Source organism: Oncorhynchus mykiss, chromosome 10, assembly GCF_057628025.1.
Source record: "Oncorhynchus mykiss isolate SJ-2025 chromosome 10, ASM5762802v1, whole genome shotgun sequence".
Lineage (NCBI taxonomy): Eukaryota > Metazoa > Chordata > Actinopteri > Salmoniformes > Salmonidae > Oncorhynchus > Oncorhynchus mykiss.
Window position 1 is genome coordinate 5,358,970 of NC_143031.1, and position 24,886 is coordinate 5,383,855.

The 24,886-nt window shown below is 44.9% G+C and overlaps 1 protein-coding gene across 1 annotated transcript in view; it reads right to left on the bottom strand.

Moving 5' to 3' along the window:
• Positions 1-3,602: 3,602 nt before the first annotated feature.
• The window catches only part of LOC110492805 (reticulon-4 receptor-like 1), a 163,012-nt gene continuing 141,728 nt past the window's right edge, over positions 3,603-24,886 (bottom strand). The window contains exons 2-6 of the mRNA XM_036989492.2: positions 10,260-10,429; positions 9,657-9,941; positions 6,655-6,813; positions 5,525-5,680; positions 3,603-4,738 (exon numbers count right to left, since the gene is read on the bottom strand). Coding sequence (XP_036845387.2) covers positions 4,148-4,738; positions 5,525-5,680; positions 6,655-6,813; positions 9,657-9,941; positions 10,260-10,429 — 1,361 coding nt within the window. The 3' untranslated portion in view covers positions 3,603-4,147. The remainder of the gene's footprint in view (positions 4,739-5,524; positions 5,681-6,654; positions 6,814-9,656; positions 9,942-10,259; positions 10,430-24,886) is intronic.

Genomic DNA, 24,886 nt, shown 5'->3' on the forward strand with positions numbered 1-24,886 from the left:
CAGTGGGTATGACAAGAATTCACCCCCCTTGGATTTTGTTGCGTTGCAAATTGAAATTGAAAGGGATTTATTCATTCAGATTTGTTTTTTGTTAATGATCTACACAAAATGCTCCATAATGTCAAGGTTGAAATGTAATTCTACCAATGTTTACAAAATAATATAATTTCAATAACTTGAAATATATTATTTGCATAAATATTCACTCCCTTTGTTTTGGCAAACCTAAATTAGTTCAGGATAAATTGTGGCTTAAATTATTACACATTTTTGGACTTATAAATTAATTATATATACCCATTGATTAATGTAGAATGCTTCATGAGCTTAGTTCGATGTTTGTAAATTATGTAAATGTAAACAAGCACTGTATAGCCTCAAAACAAGCACTGTATAGCCTCAAAACAAATACTGTATAGCCTCAAAACAAATACTGTATAGCCTCAAAACAAACACTGTATAGCCTCAAAACAAACACTGTATAGCCTCAAAACAAACACTGTATAGCCTCAAAACAAACACTGTATAGCCTCAAAACACGTGCTACAACTATCATTTTGAAATCATGGAAGGTCATTCCGAGAGAGAGAGAGAGAAAGACAGAGAGAGAGAGAGAGAGAGAGAGAGAGAGTGTTGGGTCATTAACACAGTTTAACATGGGCAGCAGGTAACCTAGAGGTTAGGAGTGTTGGGTCAGTAACACAGTTTAATATGGGCAGCAGGTAACCTAGAGGTTAGGAGTGTTGGGTCAGTAACACAGTTTAATAGGGGCAGCAGGTAACCTAGAGGTTAGGAGTGTTGGGTCATTAACACAGTTTAACATGGGCAGCAGGTAACCTAGAGGTTAGGAGTGTTGGGTCAGTAACACAGTTTAATATGGGCAGCAGGTAACCTAGAGGTTAGGAGTGTTGGGTCAGTAACACAGTTTAACATGGGCAGCAGGTAACCTAGAGGTTAGGAGTGTTGGGTCAGTAACACAGTTTAATATGGGCAGCAGGTAACCTAGAGGTTAGGAGTGTTGGGTCATTAACACAGTTGAATATGGGCAGCAGGTAACCTAGAGGTTAGGAGTGTTGGGTCAGTAACACAGTTTAATAGGGGCAGCAGGTAACCTAGAGGTTAGGAGTGTTGGGTCAGTAACACAGTTTAATAGGGGCAGCAGGTAACCTAGAGGTTAGGAGTGTTGGGTCAGTAACACAGTTTAATAGGGGCAGCAGGTAACCTAGAGGTTAGGAGTGTTGGGTCAGTAACACAGTTTAATAGGGGCAGCAGGTAACCTAGAGGTTAGGAGTGTTGGGTCAGTAACACAGTTTAATATGGGCAGCAGGTAACCTAGCGGTTAGGAGTGTTGGGTCAGTAACACAGTTTAATAGTGGCAGCAGGTAACCTAGAGGTTAGGAGTGTTGGGTCAGTAACACAGTTTAATAGGGGCAGCAGGTAACCTAGAGGTTAGGAGTGTTGGGTCAGTAACACAGTTTAATAGGGGCAGCAGGTAACCTAGAGGTTAGGAGTGTTGGGTCAGTAACACAGTTTAACATGGGCAGCAGGTAACCTAGAGGTTAGGAGTGTTGGGTCAGTAACACAGTTTAATATGGGCAGCAGGTAACCTAGGGGTTAGGAGTGTTGGGTCAGTAACACAGTTTAATAGGGGCAGCAGGTAACCTAGAGGTTAGGAGTGTTGGGTCAGTAACACAGTTTAATAGGGGCAGCAGGTAACCTAGAGGTTAGGAGTGTTGGGTCATTAACACAGTTTAACATGGGCAGCAGGTAACCTAGAGGTTAGGAGTGTTGGGTCAGTAACACAGTTTAATAAGGGCAGCAGGTAACCTAGAGGTTAGGAGTGTTGGGTCAGTAACACAGTTTAATAGGGGCAGCAGGTAACCTAGAGGTTAGGAGTGTTGGGTCAGTAACACAGTTTAATAGGGGCAGCAGGTAACCTAGAGGTTAGGAGTGTTGGGTCAGTAACACAGTTTAATAGGGGCAGCAGGTAACCTAGAGGTTAGGAGTGTTGGGTCAGTAACACAGTTTAATAGGGGCAGCAGGTAACCTAGAGGTTAGGAGTGTTGGGTCATTAACACAGTTTAATATGGGCAGCAGGTAACCTAGAGGTTAGGAGTGTTGGGTCAGTAACACAGTTTAACATGGGCAGCAGGTAACCTAGAGGTTAGGAGTGTTGGGTCAGTAACACAGTTTAATAGGGGCAGCAGGTAACCTAGAGGTTAGGAGTGTTGGGTCAGTAACACAGTTTAATAGGGGCAGCAGGTAACCTAGAGGTTAGGAGTGTTGGGTCAGTAACACAGTTTAATATGGGCAGCAGGTAACCTAGAGGTTAGGAGTGTTGGGTCAGTAACACAGTTTAACATGGGCAGCAGGTAACCTAGAGGTTAGGAGTGTTGGGTCAGTAACACAGTTTAATAGGGGCAGCAGGTAACCTAGAGGTTAGGAGTGTTGGGTCAGTAACACAGTTTAATAGGGGCAGCAGGTAACCTAGAGGTTAGGAGTGTTGGGTCAGTAACACAGTTTAATAGGGGCAGCAGGTAACCTAGAGGTTAGGAGTGTTGGGTCATTAACACAGTTTAATAGGGGCAGCAGGTAACCTAGAGGTTAGGAGTGTTGGGTCAGTAACACAGTTTAATATGGGCAGCAGGTAACCTAGAGGTTAGGAGTGTTGGGTCATTAACACAGTTTAACATGGGCAGCAGGTAACCTAGAGGTTAGGAGTGTTGGGTCAGTAACACAGTTTAATAGGGGCAGCAGGTAACCTAGGGGTTAGGAGTGTTGGGTCATTAACACAGTTTAACATGGGCAGCAGGTAACCTAGAGGTTAGGAGTGTTGGGTCATTAACACAGTTTAACATGGGCAGCAGGTAACCTAGAGGTTAGGAGTGTTGGGTCAGTAACACAGTTTAATAGGGGCAGCAGGTAACCTAGAGGTTAGGAGTGTTGGGTCAGTAACACAGTTTAATATGGGCAGCAGGTAACCTAGAGGTTAGGAGTGTTGGGTCATTAACACAGTTTAATATGGGCAGCAGGTAACCTAGAGGTTAGGAGTGTTGGGTCAGTAACACAGTTTAATAGGGGCAGCAGGTTACCTAGAGGTTAGGAGTGTTGGGTCAGTAACACAGTTTAATAGGGGCAGCAGGTAACCTAGAGGTTAGGAGTGTTGGGTCAGTAACACAGTTTAATAGGGGCAGCAGGTAACCTAGAGGTTAGGAGTGTTGGGTCAGTAACACAGTTTAATAGGGGCAGCAGGTAACCTAGAGGTTAGGAGTGTTGGGTCAGTAACACAGTTTAACATGGGCAGCAGGTAACCTAGAGGTTAGGAGTGTTGGGTCAGTAACACAGTTTAACATGGGCAGCAGGTAACCTAGAGGTTAGGAGTGTTGGGTCAGTAACACAGTTTAATAGGGGCAGCAGGTAACCTAGAGGTTAGGAGTGTTGGGTCAGTAACACAGTTTAACATGGGCAGCAGGTAACCTAGAGGTTAGGAGTGTTGGGTCAGTAACACAGTTTAATAGGGGCAGCAGGTAACCTAGAGGTTAGGAGTGTTGGGTCATTAACACAGTTTAACATGGGCAGCAGGTAACCTAGAGGTTAGGAGTGTTGGGTCAGTAACACAGTTTAATAGGGGCAGCAGGTAACCTAGAGGTTAGGAGTGTTGGGTCAGTAACACAGTTTAATAGGGGCAGCAGGTAACCTAGAGGTTAGGAGTGTTGGGTCAGTAACACAGTTTAATATGGGCAGCAGGTAACCTAGCGGTTAAGAGCGTTGGGCCAGTTGACATTTTAGGGATGTTTTTCTAGAATGTCAAGGGTCATGTTAGGGTCATGTTATCATCATGGCTGAGGTATCCTCTCAGGTAATATGGCTATAGTAGTATTCTTCTTCTTGTATTCTCAATTGAATCAACCACAAAATCAGAACCCCTAGAGGTGAGACTGATACTCCCCTTTATGACATCATCAAAGAGCGACGGTGTAATTCCACTGGCTAAGCTTCAGTTAAAATGAACGCATCAACAGAGAACACTTCAACACACACACACACACCTCAGTGCAGGAGCCAGAGCTGGTCAGTCACAAGTGTATGTGCTGAACTGTCCTGTAGGGTGTTGTTGATAAAACATTAGCTACATGTAAACTCAGTCTCAGCTGAGTGACAGCAGCACAGCCAACAGGATGCAGAGAAAAGTCCCAGCGGGGCAGGACGCCACGTTACTATTGGCTCTCTTGACCCCACTGGGCGGGCCAACTGATGTCATGGGGACACACTTGTTCCTCCTGCGAGGGGGGGCGGAGGGGTTGTTTTTATTCCCTCCAGGGGTGTAGTCCTCCTCCTCCCTCAGTACCTGCACCTCGTTCTGACCCCCCTTGCGACCCCAGGTACAGTTCCTGTGACTCCCCTTGGGCGGAATGGGAAGGGGTAAGGGTAGGGGCGAAGGAGACGGGTCCCTGTTGTTCTGGTCCCTGTGTGGGAGGTGTGGGTGCTGGTGGTGGTTATGGCGGTGCTTGTGGTTCCTGTGATGGAGTCGACAGTCCTCCTCTTTCGTCTGGGACTCCCCCAGCCCGGCCTCTCCGCCTACGACACCACCTCCCCGGGCTTCTCCTGCTGAACAGCTGGGTAAGTCCTCTTTCCTCAAGCCCTTCAGGTCCCGGCCCTGGAGCTCAGGAGGGGAGACGCACTCTAGCACCGACGTAGAGCCCCGGAACCTCCGCAGCCACACCCACAGTGGCAGAGCCTGGATAACGATGATAATACATTTTAATCATTTAATAATAGACAATCAATTTAATTTAATAATGCATGCCTTTAAAAAGACCCAAGGACAGATTACATTAAAGTACAATAAGATAACTACTAATAAATAAATACTAATAAATAATAATAATGATAATAAATAATAATAAATAAATACTAATAAATAATAAGATAAATAAATAAATAATAATAATAAATACTAATAAATAAATAATAATAAATAATAATAAATAAATGCACAAATAATAATAATAATAATAAATACTAATAAATAAATAATAATAATAATAATAAATAATAATAATAATAATAATAATAATAAATAATAAATAAATAATAATAATAATAATAAATACTAATAATAAAAAAATACATAAATAATAATAATAATAATAAATAATAATAATAATAATAAATAAATACATAAATTATAATGATAATAATAAATACTAATAAATAATAAGATAAATAAATAAATAATAATAGTAAATAAATAATAAATAATAATGAATAAATAATAATAAATAGTAATATAAATAAATAAATAATAATAAATAATAACAATAATAAATAAATACTAATAAATAAGATAAATAAATAAATACAATTTGATTTGATTTGATTTGAAAAATACAAAATGAAAAAAAAGACTAAAAAAATAAATCAAAATGAAACAAGCACAAAAAGGGGAGATGGTCAGAATATGAGTCTATAGTGAAAGTATCTTGGCTAGCTGAAAAAGCAAGTTGTGTGTTTTGGAATCCACCTTGCAGTCACACTCCCAGGGGTTGTTGTTGAGTCTGAGGTACTCCAGGGAAGACAGCAGAGCCAGGCTGGCCCCAGACAGCTCAGTCAGAGAGTTGTTGAACAGGTAGAGGGTGGTGAGGCGACTCAGGTCGTGGAACGCCAGACGGTGGACCCACTGCATTAGATCAGAAACCATTGATGCTAAATGCCATATTAATGTCCTCAACTATTCTATATTATTCAATAGACCAGCAATAGACCAGTAATAGACCAGTAATAGACCAGCAATAGACCAGTAATAGACCAGTAATACACCAGCAATAGACCAGTAATAGACCAGTAATAGACCAGCAATAGACCAGCAATAGACCAGCAATAGACCAGTAATAGACCAGTAATACACCAGCAATAGACCAGTAATAGACAGTAATACACCAGTAATACACCAGTAATACACCAGTAATAGACCAGTAATACACCAGTAATAGACAGCAGGCAAAAAAATCCCTGGTGATGAAGTACAATGAATATTTCAACATTTATCCAAGTAAAAGACTGAATTGGGGAGGGGTGAAAAAGTTCTTGGCTCTGGTGGTCTTGACTTTGGGGTGTCTGGTGGGCTGGCTGGTTGTACTGACTTTGGGGTGTCTGGAGGTCCTGACTTTGGGGCTGTCTGGAGGTCCTGACTTTGGGGCTGTCTGGGGGTCCTGACTTTGGGGCTGTCTGGAGGTCCTGACTTTGGGGCTGTCTGGAGGTCCTGACTTTGGGGCTGTCTGGGGGTCCTGACTTTGGGGCTGACTGGAGGGCCTGACTTTGGTGTGTCTGGTAGTCCTGACTTTGGTGTGTCTGGTAGTCCTGACTTTGGGGCTGTCTGGAGGTCCTGACTTTGGGGCTGTCTGGAGGGCCTGACTTTGGTGTGTCTGGTAGTCCTGACGTTGGGGCTGACTGGAGGTCCTGACTTTGGGGCTGTCTGGAGGTCCTGACTTTGAGTCTGTCTGGAGGTCCTGACTTTGGGGTTGTCTGGAGGTCCTGACTTTGGTGTGTCTGGTGGGCTGGCTGGCCTAGCTCTAATTCTGCAGACTCTAGTACACAGCTTCAGTGTTTAAAAAAAGGAAAAAAAAAAAAAGAAAGACTTCGGAGTGTCTGTACCTGTAGCCGGTTCTGGTGTAGTAAGAGGCGGTCCAGGACTCCCAGTCCCCTGAATGTGTTCTGGTGGAGGGACCAGAGCTTGTTGCCATGGAGGAAGAGGTGGGTGAGGTTCAGCAGGTCCACAAACAGATCATCTTCCAGGAACTCCAACTGGTTGTTCTGTGGAGGGATGAGGAGGAGGGATGGGAGAAGTAGGGAGAGAAATACAGATGTAGTATCTTAATTTGATCACTCTGTTGTCATGAAAATCAAAAAGTACCCTAGTAGAAACATACATTCCCTGAAACCTCACAGCCGATCTAAACTAATTTAGCAGTTGAATGTTTTTTTAATTATATATGTATATATAATCAAATCCTCCTTATGCAGGATAAATTTTCTCCCGTGGAGAAACTGGTCAAATTAAGATCTGTTTACAGTGCCTTCGGAAAGTATTCAGACCCCTTGACTCTTTCCACATTTTGTTACGTTACAGCCTTATTCTAAAATAGATTAAGAAAAAAATCAATCCTCAGCAATCTACACACAATACCCCATAATGACATCACAATACCCCATAATGACATCACAAAATCCCATAATGACATCACAATACCCCATAATGACGTCACAATATCCCATAAAGACAAAGTGGGGAACAAGGGGTTTTAGAATAACAGAAAAAAAGAAGTAAAAAAACAAAATCTTATTTACCATTTGCTATGAGACTCGAAATCGAGCTCAGGCGCATCCTTTTTCCATTGATCATCCTTAAGATGTTTCTACAACTTGATTGGAGTCCACTTCTGGTAAATTCAATTGATTGGACATGATTTGGAAAGGCACACACCTGTCTATATAACGTCCCACAGTTGACAGTGCATGTCAGAGCAAAAACCAAGCCGTGAGGTCGAAGGAATTGTCCGTAGAGCTCAGAGACAGGATTGTATCGAGGCACAGATGTGGGGAAGGATACCAAAACATTACTGCATTATCCAAGAACGCCGTGGCCTCCACCGTGGCCTCCACCGCGGCCTCCACTGCGGCCTGTAGCAACAAAGACTCTTCCTAGAGATGGCCACCCGGCAAAACTGAGCAATCGGGGGAGAAGAGGCCTGGTCAGGGAGGTGACCAAGAACCTAATGGTCAATCTGACAGAGTTATAGAGTTCCTCTGAGGAGATGGGAGAACCTACCAGAAGGACAACCATCTGTGCAGCACTCCACCAATCAGGCATTTATGGTAAAATGGCCAGATGGAAGCCACTCCTCAGTAATGACAGCCCGCTTTGGAGTTTGCCAAAAGGCACCTAAAGACTCTCAGACCATGAGCAACAAGATTAACTGGAGCACCGTCGACAACTACTGTGATTATTATTATTTGACCCTGCTGGTCATTTATGAACATTTGAACATCTTGGCCATGTTCTGTTATAATCTCCACCCGGCACAGCCAGAAGAGGACTGGCCACCCTTCATAGCCTGGTTCCTCTCTAGGTTTCTTCCTAGGTTTCTGGCCTTTCTAGGGAGTTTTTCCTAGCCACCGTGCTTCTACACCTGCATTGCTTGCTGTTTGGGGCTTTAGGCTGAGTTTCTGTACAGCACTTTGAGATATCAGCTGATGTATGAAGGGCTATATAAATACATTTGATTTGATTTGATTGGATGAAACTAAGATTGAGGTCTGAATGCGAAACGTCACGTCTGGAGGAAACCTGGCACCATCCCTATGAAGAAGGATGTTTTTCAGCAGCAGACGGAACTGGGAGACTAGTCAGGATCGAGGCAAAGATGAACAGAGCAAAGTACAGAGAGATCCTTGATGAAAACTTGCTCCAGAGTGCTCAGGACCTCAGACTGGGGCGAAGGTTCCCCTTCCAACAGGACAACGACACAAAGCACACAGCCAAGACAACACAGACCCAGCCCCGGACCCAATTGAACATCTCTGAGACATGAAAATAGCTGTGCTGCAACGAAACTCCCCATCCAACCTGACAGAGCTTGAGAAGATCTGCAGAGAAGAATGGGAGGACCTCCCCAAATACAGGTGTGCTAAGCTTCTAGCGTCAAACCCGGGAAGACTCGAGGCTGTAATCGCTGCCAAAGGTGCTTCAACAAAGTACTGAGTGAAGGATCTGTATACTTATGTAAATGTCATATTTCAGTTTTTATTTTTATTTGCAAAAAAAAATGTAAAAATCAATTTTTGCTTTGTCATTATGATATATTGTGTTTAGATTGATGAGGGGGAAAAAACGATTTAATCCATTTTAGAACAAGACTGTAACCTGACAAAATGTGAAAAAAGTCAATGGGTCTGAATACTTCCTGAAGGCACTGAGATAAATATAGAAAGTAGGTTCTTACTATAGCCATGATGTGCGTAGCTAGTTTGGTGGCTTATTTCTGCTTTACCAAATGAGGAGAGTTACAAACTTCACACGCCAGTCAGAGTTATACTTAAACTTTATTTGTAATAATAATAAGAGCTTTGCAATAGCCTTTTGACTTTCAATGATGCGCTATCTCTAATGAACAATTGAAAAGTAACAACAGAAAAGTACAAAGATCATTTATAGCCAAGATACACCCCTCTCAACTTACATGACGAACAACAGATACATAGAATGGGTCACAAGGTTAAGATTTGTATGAAAGATAGCTATAAAACATAGAGAGTTACTGCTGTGTCAACAGGTCTCATTGTAAAAGACCAGTGTCTGGCCCCCTCCTACTCCAAACTGGGACCCGTCTCACCCTTGTACGGCATAGCACAAAAACATTACCTCATGTTATCTGGAATGCTCTTTAGGCTTTATTACCCAAAGACATCGTAAATCTCCTCCGTCTCATAGAGGCCCATCCTCAGTGGAACACACACACACAATAGTTAACAGAACACTATATTCTGTCGAATAAAACAACCATTATAATGCAATACAAGCATTATACAATAATCTTGCAATTTGCCACCACACTAGCTATCTAATATAGCTAAGATTTTCTATTTTATTCCTCTACCTGCAGATAGAGGTACTGCAGGCTGCTGAGCCCCTCGAAGATCCCCGGCGGCAGGCTGAGCAGCCCACAGTGGTAGAGGTGCAGGGCGTGCAGGCGGCCTAGGCCCTGGAAGGTGTCTGAAGCCAGGGCCCTCAGGTGACGGTTGTCCCCCAAATCCAGCTCCTCCAGGCGGGCAAAGCCGTGAAAAGTGGAGGCCTGGATGTAAGAGATGTTGTTGGAGTAGAGCCACAGCATGACCGTGGTGGGACTGAAGTGGCCTCGCAGCAGACGCTGAATCTTGTTGTTCTGGAAGAATGGAGAGAAACAAAGGATGAGAACGCTGCTTAGGGTCTGGATGTGGCTCTTTGGATGTGGTCTGGATGTGGCTCTTTGGATGTGGTCTGGATGTGGCTCTTTGGATGTGGTCTGGATGTGGCTCTTTGGATGTGGTCTGGATGTGGCTCTTTGGAAACCGGATGGCAACATTGACGGACGGCAACATTAGAAATTATAATTAGACAAACCTATTCCAAAAGAAGAAGTCCAAGACACTTTTTTTTTTTTAGTACAAATGCTTTTTAATTTCCTAGACTACACATGGTTGAGTAGTCAACTGGTTCTTACCTGCAGGAAGACCCTCTCGCTCTGGGCTGGGATCTCCTCTGGGACAGACAGAAAGTTGTGTGCCTGACAGGATACGGTGCTGGGAGAGGTGTAGCAGATACAGTCCCTGGGACAGGGGGAGGAGAGGTCCAGGCCGCACAGGACGAGGAGCAGCTCTACACCTCCAGAACCTGACAGACGAAAGAGGAAGTTAGTTGTGGACACACAGCACCAGACCAGCAACACAACTTCAGAGAGGAGAGACATCTTTTGGAAAACTTTTATTGGCACTACTACTGTCAAGTCAGCTGGTACCAAAATGAAAGACAGGGGGCAGAGAGGAGGGGAACAGGGCAGAGAGGAGGGGAACATGGCAGAGAGGAGGGGAACAGGGCAGAGAGGAGGGGGAGAGGAGGGGAACATGGCAGAGAGGAGGGGAACATGGCAGAGAGGAGGGGAACATGGCAGAGAGGAGGGGAACATGGCAGAGAGGAGGGAACATGGCAGAGAGGAGGGGAACATGGCAGAGAGGAGGGGAACATGGGAGAGAGGAGGGGAACATGGCAGAGAGGAGGGGAACATGGCAGAGAGGAGGGGAACATGGCAGAGAGGAGGGGAACATGGCAGAGAGGAGGGGAACATGGCAGAGGGTAGGAATAGAGGAACGGAACAACAGAGCGAGAAAGAGAGGTAGCACAGAGAAAGAGAAAGCATAGAGAGAGGAGAGGAAAGAGAGAGAGCGAGAGAGAGACTATAGAGTGAGGAGAGAAAAGAGAGAGAGAGAGAGAGAGAGAACCTATAGAGAGAGGAGAGGAAAGAGAGAGAGAGAGAGAGAGAGACTATAGAGAGGAGAGAGAGAGAGAGACTATAGAGAGGAGAGGAGAGAGAGAGAGAGAGAGAGAGAGAGAGAGAGAGACTATAGAGAGAGACTATAGAGAGAGGAGAGAGAGAGCGAGAGAGAGACTATAGAGAGAGGAGAGGAAAGAGAGAGAGAGAGAGAGAGAGAGAGAGAGAGACTATGGAGAGGAGAGGAGAGAGAGACAGAATGAATAGTATTGTGTGCTGATTGATGAGGGGGAACAAACATTTGAATCCATATTAGAATAAGGCTGTAACGTAACAAAATGTGGAAAAAGTCAAGGGGTCTGAATACTTCCTGAATGCACTGTGTGTGTAACATTACACAGTAAATACTTCCTGAATGCACTGTGTGTGTAACATTACACAGTAAATACTTCCTGAATGCACTGCGTGTGTAACATTACACAGTAAAAATGGCGGAGTAAATCAAGTCTATTTGAAGAAAATGTTAACATTTCTCAGTCCAAAAAAGATTAAAACGTAAACAAATACATTTTTTTGACTCAATTGAAATGTTACTCTGCATCATTGCGTTTCACTCTGTTCAGTATTTCCATGTTTAAATAACTATGTCACTTTTTTTTATTTGACTCTCTCTCTCTCCCTCTCTCTCTCTCTCTCTCTCTCTCTATATCTCTCTCTTGCTTTCGCTCTCTCCGCCTGTCTGTCTGTCTGTCTGTCTCTCTCTCTCTCTCTCTCTCTCTCTCTCTCTCTCTGTCTCTCTCTCTCTCTCTCTCTCTCTTTGTTCAGTATCGTAGAGAGTAATATTTACTCCTACAAGTGTCATTACGAATTCACTCTGACTCATAATACTAAATAAATTGAGTCGGATCAGGGCAAACAAAGAGACATTATATTACTACCATAAATCAGTCAACACAAAAAAAAATATTGCAATAAGAGGATATGTTTATTACATGAGATGCCAAAAAAACAGCTCAAACGGTTCCTGCATTTGTGCACAATCTTTGAAATAAAATATAGCAGTGGGGACAGTGCGAATTGAAAGCCACACCCCCCTTGTCGGAGAATTTATAAATTGCTCTGATATTGTTTACAACGTAATGAAATCACACTAAGCAACACGGGATCACAAACCAACTGGAATCATCACGACAACCATATGACATCTGTATGTCGATATGCTTTGTAAATAGAAGAGATGTTCAACCACCAACAACACGGGGTCCCTTTCCGGTCCGTACAACTTCGCACGGCACGGACATGTTGAAAGACTCAGTGTGTCTAAAGCAACCGGCAGTACGTTGTCATCTTTTACAAGAATACACTGGAATTCCGTGAAATATTGGCATCTCACAACAAACTATAAGACGAACGGTACAGTGCCTTGCGAAAGTATTCGGCCCCCTTGAACTTTGTGACCTTTTGCCACAATTCAGGCTTCAAACATAAAGATATAAAACTGTATTTTTTTGTGAAGAATCAGCAACAAGTGGGACACAATCATGAAGTGGAACGACATTTATTGGATTTATTGGACATTTATTCAAACTTCCCTCCACGATGTCATGCACGATATCAATTGAAACATTCTCACTTGTATGAAAGTACTGTAATTGTCATGCTGATATAAATGATTTGGGAGACAGACGCAGGAATGCGTAACAGGGTTTTTTATTACGCCCAAAATTACGGCGTGCCGTGTAAAGGCATGGGGACGAAAACCAAACAAACACGTAACGAAAACACAAGGTTGAAACCCAAACAACAGGGCGAGGAGCACCTCAAATAAATCCACACGTGCACAATGACGTGCACAATGATTAACACACGGGACGAGACCCGTAATCATCTGCGCAATCCACACGGGCACGAAAGCCCTAAACACACAGCACAGGTACTCACACGCAACAACAAGACATAGTAACAATAATCGACCCCATTCCACTTTGGAGAGGCATTTTGTAAAGTAAATGGCACCCAATGTATGTATGCATGCCACGCTTCGAACCAAGGGGGATAGCGGTTTCAAAGTCGTCGTACAAGAGTTGAATTCATATTGTACGAGTCTCTTCTGAGAATAGAGCCCGAGTCTCTTATGAGAATAGAGCACGAGTCTCTTCTGAGAATAGAGCACGAGTCTCCTGAGAATAGAGCACGAGTCTCCTGAGAATAGAGCACGAGTCTCTTCTGAGAATAGAGCACGAGTCTCTTCTGAGAATAGAGCACGAGTCTCTTCTGAGAATAGAGCACGAGTCTCTTCTGAGAATAGAGCACGAGTCTCTCCTGAGAATAGAGCACGAGTCTCTTCTGAGAATAGAGCACGAGTCTCTTCTGAGAATAGAGCACGAGTCTCCTGAGAATAGAGCACGAGTCTCTTCTGAGAATAGAGCACGAGTCTCTTATGAGAATAGAGCACGAGTCTCTTCTGAGAATAGAGCACAAGTCTCTTCTGAGAATAGAGCACGAGTCTCTTCTGAGAATAGAGCACAAGTCTCTTCTGAGAATAGAGCACGAGTCTCTTCTGAGAATAGAGCACGAGTCTCTTCTGAGAATAGAGCACGAGTCTCTTCTGAGAATAGAGCACGAGTCTCTTCTGAGAATAGAGCACAAGTCTCTTCTGAGAATAGAGCACAAGTCTCTTCTGAGAATAGAGCACGAGTCTCCTGAGAATAGAGCACGAGTCTCTTCTGAGAATAGAGCACGAGTCTCTTCTGAGAATAGAGCACGAGTCTCTTCTGAGAATAGAGCACGAGTCTCTTCTGAGAATAGAGAATGTTTCTTAACGATCCATCACGCAGGTCGAAGTAGACTTTCTTTGGGACCATCCACAGGCTGCCACATTTAATTTACGTGTGCATTTTTGTAAATAGACTCTAAACGTCAACAAAAATGGGTATGTTCATGAATGTTTCTGTAACAATAACCTGGTCATACGTTCCAGTGATTTCTTTGCATCGCATGTCAAATCTTGCGCCAAGAACATTTTCAACTGGATCTAGAGTTCCCTCTTCTCTCTGAGAAATATTTCAACCTTTTAGTTTCAGAATTCAATACACTGAAAGGATTTTCTATTTGCCCAAAACACTGGATCTATCTATATCATTGTTGCCAGTTTCCTGTAAAGACAGACACTTCTTCACTGACTGTTTAGCTTAACTGTGGATCATCATCAACTCTCTCTTCCATGGAACTAACTAAAGCCTTTACTGTTGTTCCACCAGCTCCTGCTGCTTTGAGTTGAGCACAATTATCCACAACACTCGTATTATATAGATCTGAATCACAATTATCCACAACACTCTTATTATATAGATCTGAATCACAATTATCCACAACACTCTTATTATATAGAGCTGAATCACAATTATCCACAATACTCGTATTATACAGAGCTGAATCACAATGTGAGCTTAGTGCTGGCACATCACCAAAACTATTAGCAGCGGTAGAAGGGCCTTCACCATCATTAACAGAAACTGCTTCGGTAGGCTCTTCATGTGCCTTGTTATGATGCTTTCAGATACATGTGAAGAACCAAACGGAGAGAATTCCCCTGGACAAAAGAACGTGGGTTAAATTCAGCTGTTTTTTTAGATGGCTATTTGCCTGGCGGCATTTTGTAAATAAAACACAAACATTTCTGTTTCTCAAACAGATCTGTTTAATGTGCCGTTCTGTCCCTCAACTCTGCTACCCCGGGATTCGCCTCAGTTGTGTAAACGTCAGTGTCGTAGATTGTCGTTTGTAGAAAAAGTGTTCAAGTTTGACAGACTGGATGAGGTACCAAAGACAAAGCTCATCAAAACAGCCCAGTGAGCCAGATGGCTTGCAAGGTACCCTCATGTTCGTCAGTCAAGATGAAGTATGTGTGAATGCTCGTTCTCTGGGTCCCCACGACATGCTGATAGGGCTGTTGATGTAGCGTGATGCCACCCAGATGCTGGTTCTTGCCATTCATATGCTGCTGGCTGCTGATGCCTGTCTATAAGACAATAATGTACAGTCAGAACATCTACTATTAATTCTCACAACATCTACTATAAGTCTCACGGGCCAGACAGTAGTGATGCTAATATGTATTACAGTGTTGTACTGCCTCAGCTGTAGTAGTTTAACTAGTAAGAGGTATTATAGAATGTCCTGAATCATCTAACAAAAATAACAACAGACACAGACCCTGGGACACCAGACATATACCCCAGGACAACAGACACAGACCCTAGTACAACAGACACAGACCCTGGTACAACAGGCACAGACCCTGATACAGCAGGCACAGACCCGGGGACAACAGACACAGACCCGGGGACAACAGACACACACCCTAGTACAACAGGCACAGACCCTAGTATAACAGACACAGGCCCTAGGACAACAGAAACAGACCCTAGGACAACAGACACAAACCCTAGTACAACAGACACAGACCCTAGGAAAACAGACACAGACCCAAGTACAACAGACACAGACCCTAGTACAACAGACACAGACCCTAGTACAACAGGCACAGACCCTGATACAGCAGGCACAGACCCGGGGACAACAGACACAGACCCGGGGACAACAGACACACACCCTAGTACAACAGGCACAGACCCTAGTATAACAGACACAGGCCCTAGGACAACAGAAACAGACCCTAGGACAACAGACACAAACCCTAGTACAACAGACACAGACCCTAGGAAAACAGACACAGACCCAAGTACAACAGACACAGACCCTAGTACAACAGACACAGACCCTAGTACAACAGACACAGACCCTAGTACAACAGACACAAACCCTAGTACAACAGACACAAACCCTAGTACAACAGACACAGACCGTAGTACAACAGACACAGACCCTAGTACAACAGACACAGACCCTAGGACAACAGACAAAAACCCTAGTACAACAGACACAGGCCCTAGTACAACAGACACAGACCCTAGTACAACAGACACAGACCCTAGTACATCAGACACAGACCCTAGTACAACAGACACAGACCCTAGGACAACAGACACAGACCCTAGTACAACAGACACAGACCCTAGTACAACAGACACAGACCCTAGTACAACAGACACAGACCCTAATACAACAGACACAGACCCTAGTACAACAGACACAGACCCTAATACAACAGACACAGACCCGAATACAACAGACACAGACCCTAGTACAACAGACACAAACCCTAGTACAACAGACACAAACCCTAGTACAACAGACACAAACCCTAGTACAACAGACACAGACCCTAATACAACAGACACAGACCCGAATACAACAGACACAAACCCTAGTACAACAGACACAAACCCTAGTACAACAGACACAAACCCTAGTACAACAGACACAAACCCTAGTACAACAGACACAGACCCTAGGACAACAGACACATACCCTAGTACAACAGACACAGACCCTAGTACAACAGACACAGACCCTAGGACAACAGACACAGACCCTAGTACAACAGACACAGACCCTAGGACAACAGACACAGACCCTAGGAAAACAGACACAGACCCTAGGACAACAGACACAAACCCTAGTACAACAGACACAAACCCTAGTACAACAGACACAAACCCTAGTACAACAGACACAGACTCTCGGACACAATGTTTCTTTCTCAAACTATTTTGTATCGATTCCTATCAAAATCCCATTTGATAATAAGACTCAGATGTCCTTCTCCTAATTCATTGTTCTCCAGTAGCCAAGGTTGGACAAAATTGAGAAAAATCTCAGTAGTAGCCAGTCATTCTCCTGGAGCGCATTGGTTTCAGTCTCTGCTCCAACACCTGGCCATATCACTGAAGCTGTACATTAGGATCGTTGATAAGATACATACATACTAAGTAACTCTCTGGGCCAACCCAACATCACAAAGACGCAACCTCGGGAAGATGAATACCATTTTTATATTATAGAAAGACAATCATAGCAACGTAATGAAAGGCTCACTTAGGCTGCACTTAATCAAAATCAAATGTTTATTACAAAAGGTAATACAGAAGGTGTAGAGCTTACCGTGAGATGCTTACTTACAAGCCCTTAACCAACAATGCAGTATTAATCAAATATAATTAAGATAATATTGACTAAATTAACTAAAGTATTTTTTTTTTTGTAAAGAATAATGGAACACAATAAAATAACAATGTGGAGGCTATATACAGGGTGTTACGGTACAGAGTCAATGTGGAGGCTATATACAGGAGGTACCAGTACAGAGTCAATGTGGAGGCTATATACAGGGTGTTACGGTACAGAGTCAATGTGGAGGCTATATACAGGGTGTTACGGTACAGAGTCAATGTGGAGGCTATATACAGGGGGTACCGGTACAGAGTCAATGTGGAGACTATATACAGGGTGTTACGGTACAGAGTCAATGTGGAGGCTATATACAGGGTATTACGGTACAGAGTCAGTGTGGAGGCTATATACAGGGGGTACCGGTACAGAGTCAATGTGGAGGCTATATACAGGGGGTACCGGTACAGAGTCAATGTGGAGGCAATATACAGGGTGTTACGGTACAGAGTCAATGTGGAGGCTATATACAGGGTATTACGGTACAGAGTCAATGTGGAGGCTATATACAGGGTATTACGGTACCGAGTCAATGTGGAGGCTATATACAGGGTGTTACGGTACAGAGACAATGTGGAGACTATATACAGGGTGTTACGGTACAGAGTCAATGTGGAGGCTAAATACAGGGTATTACGGTACAGAGTCAATGTGGAGGCTATATACAGGGGGTACCGGTACAGAGTCAATGTGGAGGCTATATACAGGGTGTTACGGTACAGAGTCAATGTGGAGGCTATATACAGGGTATTACGGTACAGAGTCAATGTGGAGGCTATATACAGGGTATTACGGTACCGAGTCAATGTGGAGGCTATATACAGGGTGTTACGGTACAGAGACAATGTGGAGACTATATACAGGGTGTTACGGTACAGAGTCAATGTGGAGGCTAAATACAGGGTATTACGGTACAGAGTCAATGTGGAGGCTATATACAGGGGGTACCGGTACAGAGTCAATGTGGAGGCTATATACAGGGTGTTACGGTACAGAGACAATGTGGAGACTATATACAGGGTATTACGGTACAGAGTCAATGTGGAGGCTATATACAGGGTATTACGGTACAGAGTCAATGTGGAGGCTATATACAGGGGAGTACTGGTACAGAGTCAATGTGGAGGCTATATACAGGGTATTACGGTACAGAGTCAATGTGGAGGCTATATACAGGGTGTTACGGTACAGAGTCAATGTGGAGGCTATATACAGGGGGTACCGGTACAGAGTCAATGTGGAGGCTATATACAGGGTGTTACGGTACAGAGACAATGTGGAGACTATATACAGGGTATTATGGTACAGAGTCAATGTGGAGGCTATATACAGGGTATTACGGTACAGAGTCAATGTGGAGGCTATATACAGGGGAGTACTGGTACAGAGTCAATGTGGAGGCTATATACAGGGTATTACGGTACAGAGTCAATGTGGAGGCTATATACAGGGTGTTACGGTACAGAGTCAATGTGGAGGCTATATACAGGGTATTACGGTACAGAGTCAATGTGGAGGCTATATACAGGGTATTACGGTACAGAGTCAATGTGGAGACTATATACAGGGTATTACGGTACAGAGTCAATGTGGAGGCTATATACAGGGGGTACCGGTACAGAGTCAATGTGTAGACTATATACAGGGTATTACGGTACAGAGTCAATGTGGAGGCTATATACAGGGTATTACGGTACAGAGACAATGTGGAGACTATATACAGGGTATTACGGTACAGAGTCAATGTGGAGACTATATACAGGGTATTACGGTACAGAGTCAATGTGTAGGCTATATACAGGGTATTACGGTACAGAGTCAATGTGGAGACTATATACAGGGTATTACGGTACAGAGTCAATGTGGAGGCTATATACAGGGTGTTACGGTACAGAGTCAATGTGGAGGCTATATACAGGGTATTACGGTACAGAGTCAATGTGGAGGCTATATACAGGGTATTACGGTACAGAGTCAATGTGGAGGCTATATACAGGGTATTACGGTACAGAGTCAGTGTGGAGACTATATACAGGGGGTACCGGTACAGAGTCAATGTGGAGGCTATATACAGGGGGTACCGGTACAGAGTCAATGTGGAGGCTATATACAGGGGGTACCGGTACAGAGTCAATGTGGAGGCTATATACAGGGTATTACGGTACAGAGTCAATGTGGAGGCTATATACAGGGTATTACGGTACAGAATAAATGTGGAGGCTATATACAGGGTGTTACGGTACAGAGTCAATGTGGAGGCTATATACAGGGTATTACGGTACAGAGTCAGTGTGGAGACTATATACAGGGGGTACCGGTACAGAGTCAATGTGGAGGCTGTATACAGGGGGTACCAGTACAGAGTCAATGTGGAGGCTATATACAGGGGGTACCGGTACAGAGTCAATGTGGAGGCTATATACAGGGGGTACCGGTACAGAGTCAATGTGGAGACTATATACAGGTGGTACCGGTACAGAGTCAATGTGGAGGCTATATACAGGGGGTACCGGTACAGAGTCAATGTGGAGGCTATATACAGGGGGTACCGGTACAGAGTCAATGTGGAGACTATATACAGGGTATTACGGTACAGAGTCAACGTGGAGGCTATATACAGGGTGTTACGGTACATAGTCAATGTGGAGGCTATATACAGGGGGTACCGGTACAGAGTCAATGTGGAGGCTATATACAGGGTGTTACGGTACATAGTCAATGTGCGGGGTACAGGTTCGTCAAGTGTCACGCCCTGGCCTTAGTTATCTTTGTTTTCTTTATTATTTTGGTTAGGTCAGGGTGTGACATGGGGGATTTATGTGTTTTGTCTGGTCTAGGGGGTTTTGTATGTTTATTGGGCTGTACCTTGCTAGGTAGTTCTGTATGTCTACGGTTGCCCAGATTGGTTCTCAATTAGAGGCAGCTGTCTGTCGTTGTCTCTGATTGGGAACCATATTTAGACAGCCATATTCTTTGGCTATTTTGTGGGTGGTTGTCTTCTGTCATTGCACCAGATAGGACTGTTTCAGGTTTCACTTCTGTTGTTTTGTATTTTTTGTTGTTTTCTCGTTTATCGTCGATATTAAAGATGTTGAACACTAACCACGCTGCATTTTGGTCCTCCTCTCCTTCCCAGGAAGAAAACCGTTACATCGAGATAATTTGAACACGTAGGTAGGGGTAAAGTCACTATTCATAGATAATAAACAGCGAGTAGCAGTAGTGTGAAAACAACGGGTGGGGGTAATACAAATCCTATGGCTTGTGGGTAGAAACGGTAAATTATGTAGCCTTTTGGACTGAGACTTTGGAGCTCCGGTACCGCTCGCCGAGAACAGTCTATGATTTGGGTGACTGGAGTCTTTGACATTTTTTTTAGGGGGGGGGGGGGGATTTTCATCTGACGATCTTCATCTGCTCTCCTCTTTCTGTTAGGACTTTGTGTCATGGTAACAGAGTCTGATGAACATCCACAGTGTTAACAGAATCTGCTAATAACATGAATAAATTAACGTTCTCAACAATGCTACAGGGATAATATAACCAAACTGCATTGTGTGTCTTTAGAGTTGATTGGTTCGTCATACACTACAACCCCATTTAGAATGCTATAAACATCAGGTCCAAATAGTCTGTCGTAGAAATCATTAACCTCTGGCCCCGGTGCACAACTGAGCAAGAGTTTTATTTTATTCTTCATGTCGTTGTGTGTGTGTGTGTATGTTTGTCACACACACACTCAAAGGCGCCCACACACACAAGCAAACACAAATACAGAAAATTGTACTTCAACACATTCAAACACCACTATCCTGCAGGTTATCCTCTAAAGGAAAAAAAAGCAATGTTTCCTCCAACTGAACCCCCCCAGTACTACATGGTGTAACCCCCCCAGTACTACATGGTGTAACCCCCCCCAGCACTACATGGTGTAACCCCCCCCCCAGTACTACATGGTGTAACCCCCCCAGTACTACATGGTGTAACCCCCCCCCCAGTACTACATGGTGTAACCCCCCCCCCCCAGTACTACATGGTGTAACCCCCCCCCCCCCCCCAGTACTACATGGTGTAACCCCCCCCCCCCCAGTACTACATGGTGTAACCCCCCCCAGTACTACATGGTGTAACCCCCCCCCCCCAGTACTGCATGGTGTAACCCCCCCCCCCCCAGTACTACATGGTGTAACCCCCCCCCCCCCCAGTACTACATGGTGTAACCCCCCCCCCCCCCAGTACTACATGGTGTAACCCCCCCCCCCCCCCAGTACTACATGGTGTAACCCCCTCCCCCCCAGTACTACATGGTGTAACCCCCCCAGTATTACATGGTGTAACCCCCCCAGTACTACATGGTGTAACCCCCCCCCCAGTACTACATGGTGTACCCCCCCCCCAGTACTACATGGTGTAACCCCCCCAGTACTACATGGTGTAACCCCCCCAGTACTACAATGTGTAACCTCCCCCAGTACTACATGGTGTAACCCCCCCAGTACTACATGGTGTAACCCCCCCAGTACTACATGGTGTAACCCCCCCAGTACTACATGGTGTAACCCCCCCCCAGTACTACATGGTGTAACCCCCCCAGTACTACATGGTGTAACCCCCCCAGTACTACATGTTGTAACCCCCCCCAGCACTACATGGTGTAACCCCCCCCCCAGTACTACATGGTGTAACCCCCCCCCCCCCCCCCAGTACTACATGGTGTAACCCCCCCCCCCCCCAGTACTACATGGTGTAACCCCCCCAGTACTACATGGTGTAACCCCCCCCAGTACTACATGGTGTAACCCCCCCAGTACTACATGGTGTAACCCCCCCCAGTACTACATGGTGTAACCCCCCCCCCCCAGTACTACATGGTGTAACCCCCCCCCCAGTACTACATGGTGTAACCCCCCCCCCCCAGTACTACATGGTGTAACCCCCCCAGTACTGCATGGTGTAACCCCCCCCCCCCACCCCCAGTACTACATGGTGTAACCCCCCCAGTACTACATGGTGTAACCCCCCCAGTACTACATGGTGTAACCCCCCCCCCCCAGTACTACATGGTGTAACCCCCCCAGTACTACATGGTGTAACCCCCCCCAGTACTACATGGTGTAACCCCCCCAGTACTACATGGTGTAACCCCCCCAGTACTACATGGTGTAACCCCCCCCAGTACTACATGGTGTAACCCCCCCCTCAGTACTACATGGTGTAACCCCCCCAGTACTACATGGTGTAACCCCCCCAGTACTACATGGTGTAACCCCTCCAGTACTACATGGTGTAACCCCCCCAGTACTACATGGTGTAACCCCCCCAGTACTACATGGTGTAACCCCCCCAGTACTACATGGTGTAACCCCCCCAGTACTACATGGTGTAACCCCCCCCAGTACTACATGGTGTAACCCCCCCCTCAGTACTACATGGTGTAACCCCCCCAGTACTACATGGTGTAACCCCCCCAGTACTACATGGTGTAACCCCTCCAGTACTACATGGTGTAACCCCCCCAGTACTACATGGTGTAACCCCCCCAGTACTACATGGTGTAACCCCCCCAGTACTACATGGTGTAACCCCCCCCCCCCCCCCCCCCTTATTTAACTAGGCAAGTCAGTTAAGAACAAATTCTTATTTTCAATGACGGCCTAGGAACAGTGGGTTAACTGCCTAGTTCTACCTGCCGCCCAAATAGAACATGATGGATATATAGAGAGAGAAATAAAACACGAGGGATAAAGAGAGATGAAGAGAGATAAATAAAACACGAGAGATGAAGAGAGAGAGAAATAAAACACGAGGGATGAAGAGAGAGAGAAATAAAACACGAGGGATGAAGAGAGAGAAATAAAACACGAGGGATGAAGAGAGAGAAATAAAACACGAGGGATGAAGAGAGAGAGAAATAAAACACGAGGGATGAAGAGAGAGAGAAATAAAACACGAGGGATGAAGAGAGAGAAATAAAACACGAGGGATGAAGAGAGAGAGAAATAAAACACGAGGGATGAAGAGAGAGAGAAATAAAACACGAGGGATGAAGAGAGAGAGAAATAAAACACGAGGGATGAAGAGAGAGAGAAATAAAACACGAGGGATGAAGAGAGAGAAATAAAACACGAGGGATGAAGAGAGAGAGAAATAAAACACGAGGGATGAAGAGAGAGAGAAATAAAACACGAGGGATGAAGAGAGAGAAATAAAACACGAGGGATGAAGAGAGAGAGAAATAAAACACGAGGGATGAAGAGAGAGAGGGAACTGAAGCAAACGGCAAGGTACTGTACTGTAAGATGAGGAGAGAAGAACAGTGCATCTGTGTGTGTGCGCCTGCGTGCGTGCCTGCTTATGTGTGTGTGTGTGTGTGTGTGTGTGTGTGTGTGTGTGTGACAGTTCCTGAGATGAAGCGTGTTGTAGAGGCCTCAGTGATTGACCCTTCAATCAACATCAGCCTCAGTAACACATGACATACTGACTACAACCCATCATCTCTTATTCATCCATCCTCTCACCGTGCCTCTCCTCTCTTCCATTCCTTCTCCTCTCACTGTCTCTCCTCTCATCCATCCTCTCTCCTCTCCTATCATCCATCCTCTCTCTCACTGTGTCTCTCCTATCATCCATCCTCCTCTCATCCATCCTCTCTCCTCTCACCATGCCTCTCCTCTCATCCATCCTCTCCTCTCAATGTCTCTCCTCTCATCCATCCTCTTTCCTCTCACTGTGTCTCTCCTCTCACCATGTCTCTCCTCTCATCCATCTTCGCACTGTGTGCCGGGATCTACTAGATTTGATCGCATATAATATAGTCCACTAGATTTGATATGCCTAGCAACACATATAACAGAGATCCACTAGATTTGATGTGCCTAGCAACACATATAACAGAGATCGACTAGATTTGATGTGCCTAGAAACACATATAACAGAGATCCACTAGATTTGATGTGCCTAACAACACATATAATAGGCTAGATACGGAGACAGAGAAGATGCCCGTTACAGGTTCACAATGGTGGATGTAGGGGCATGCGGCCGAGAGAGCTATGGCGGAGTTTTTCAAGAGAGTTATTTTGGGTCCAAACTGCTGCAGAAAACCCTGGATTCACCACTGCCAAGCTGACCTGCCAGGTTCCACAACGTCAAGTGCATTTTGATCATGGGAGATGCAGCTTTCGGGTTGGCTTGCGTCAAATCCGTCAATGGATATGATTGGTTATATAAAAACCTTAAAACCCAAATGCATAATGAGTGCTCTAACTCCCCCCTGTGGTGGTCTGGAGCAATGAAGCTGTGACACTGGGTACCTCTTAACTCAGTGTGGTGGTTTGGAGCCGTGACGCTGGGTACCTCTACCTCCCTCTGGTGGTGGTCTGGAGCCGTGACGCTGGGTACCTCTACCTCCCCCTGGTGGTGGTCTGGAGCAATGAAGCGGTGACGCTGGGTACCTCTTAACTCCCCCTGGTGGTGGTCTGGAGCCGTGACGCTGGGTACCTCTACCTGGGTACCTCTACCTGGGCACCTCTACCTGGGTACCTCTACCTGGGTACCTCTACCTCCCCCTGGTGGTAACACTGGGTACCTCTAACTGGGTACCTCTACCTCCCCCTGGTGGTAACACTGGGTACCTCTAACTAACTCTAAGCAACTTTATAAAAAGAAGAAACTGTATGTTAATAATGGAATCAATTTCACTTTTTCAGTTTCTAACTTCCCTTCTTACT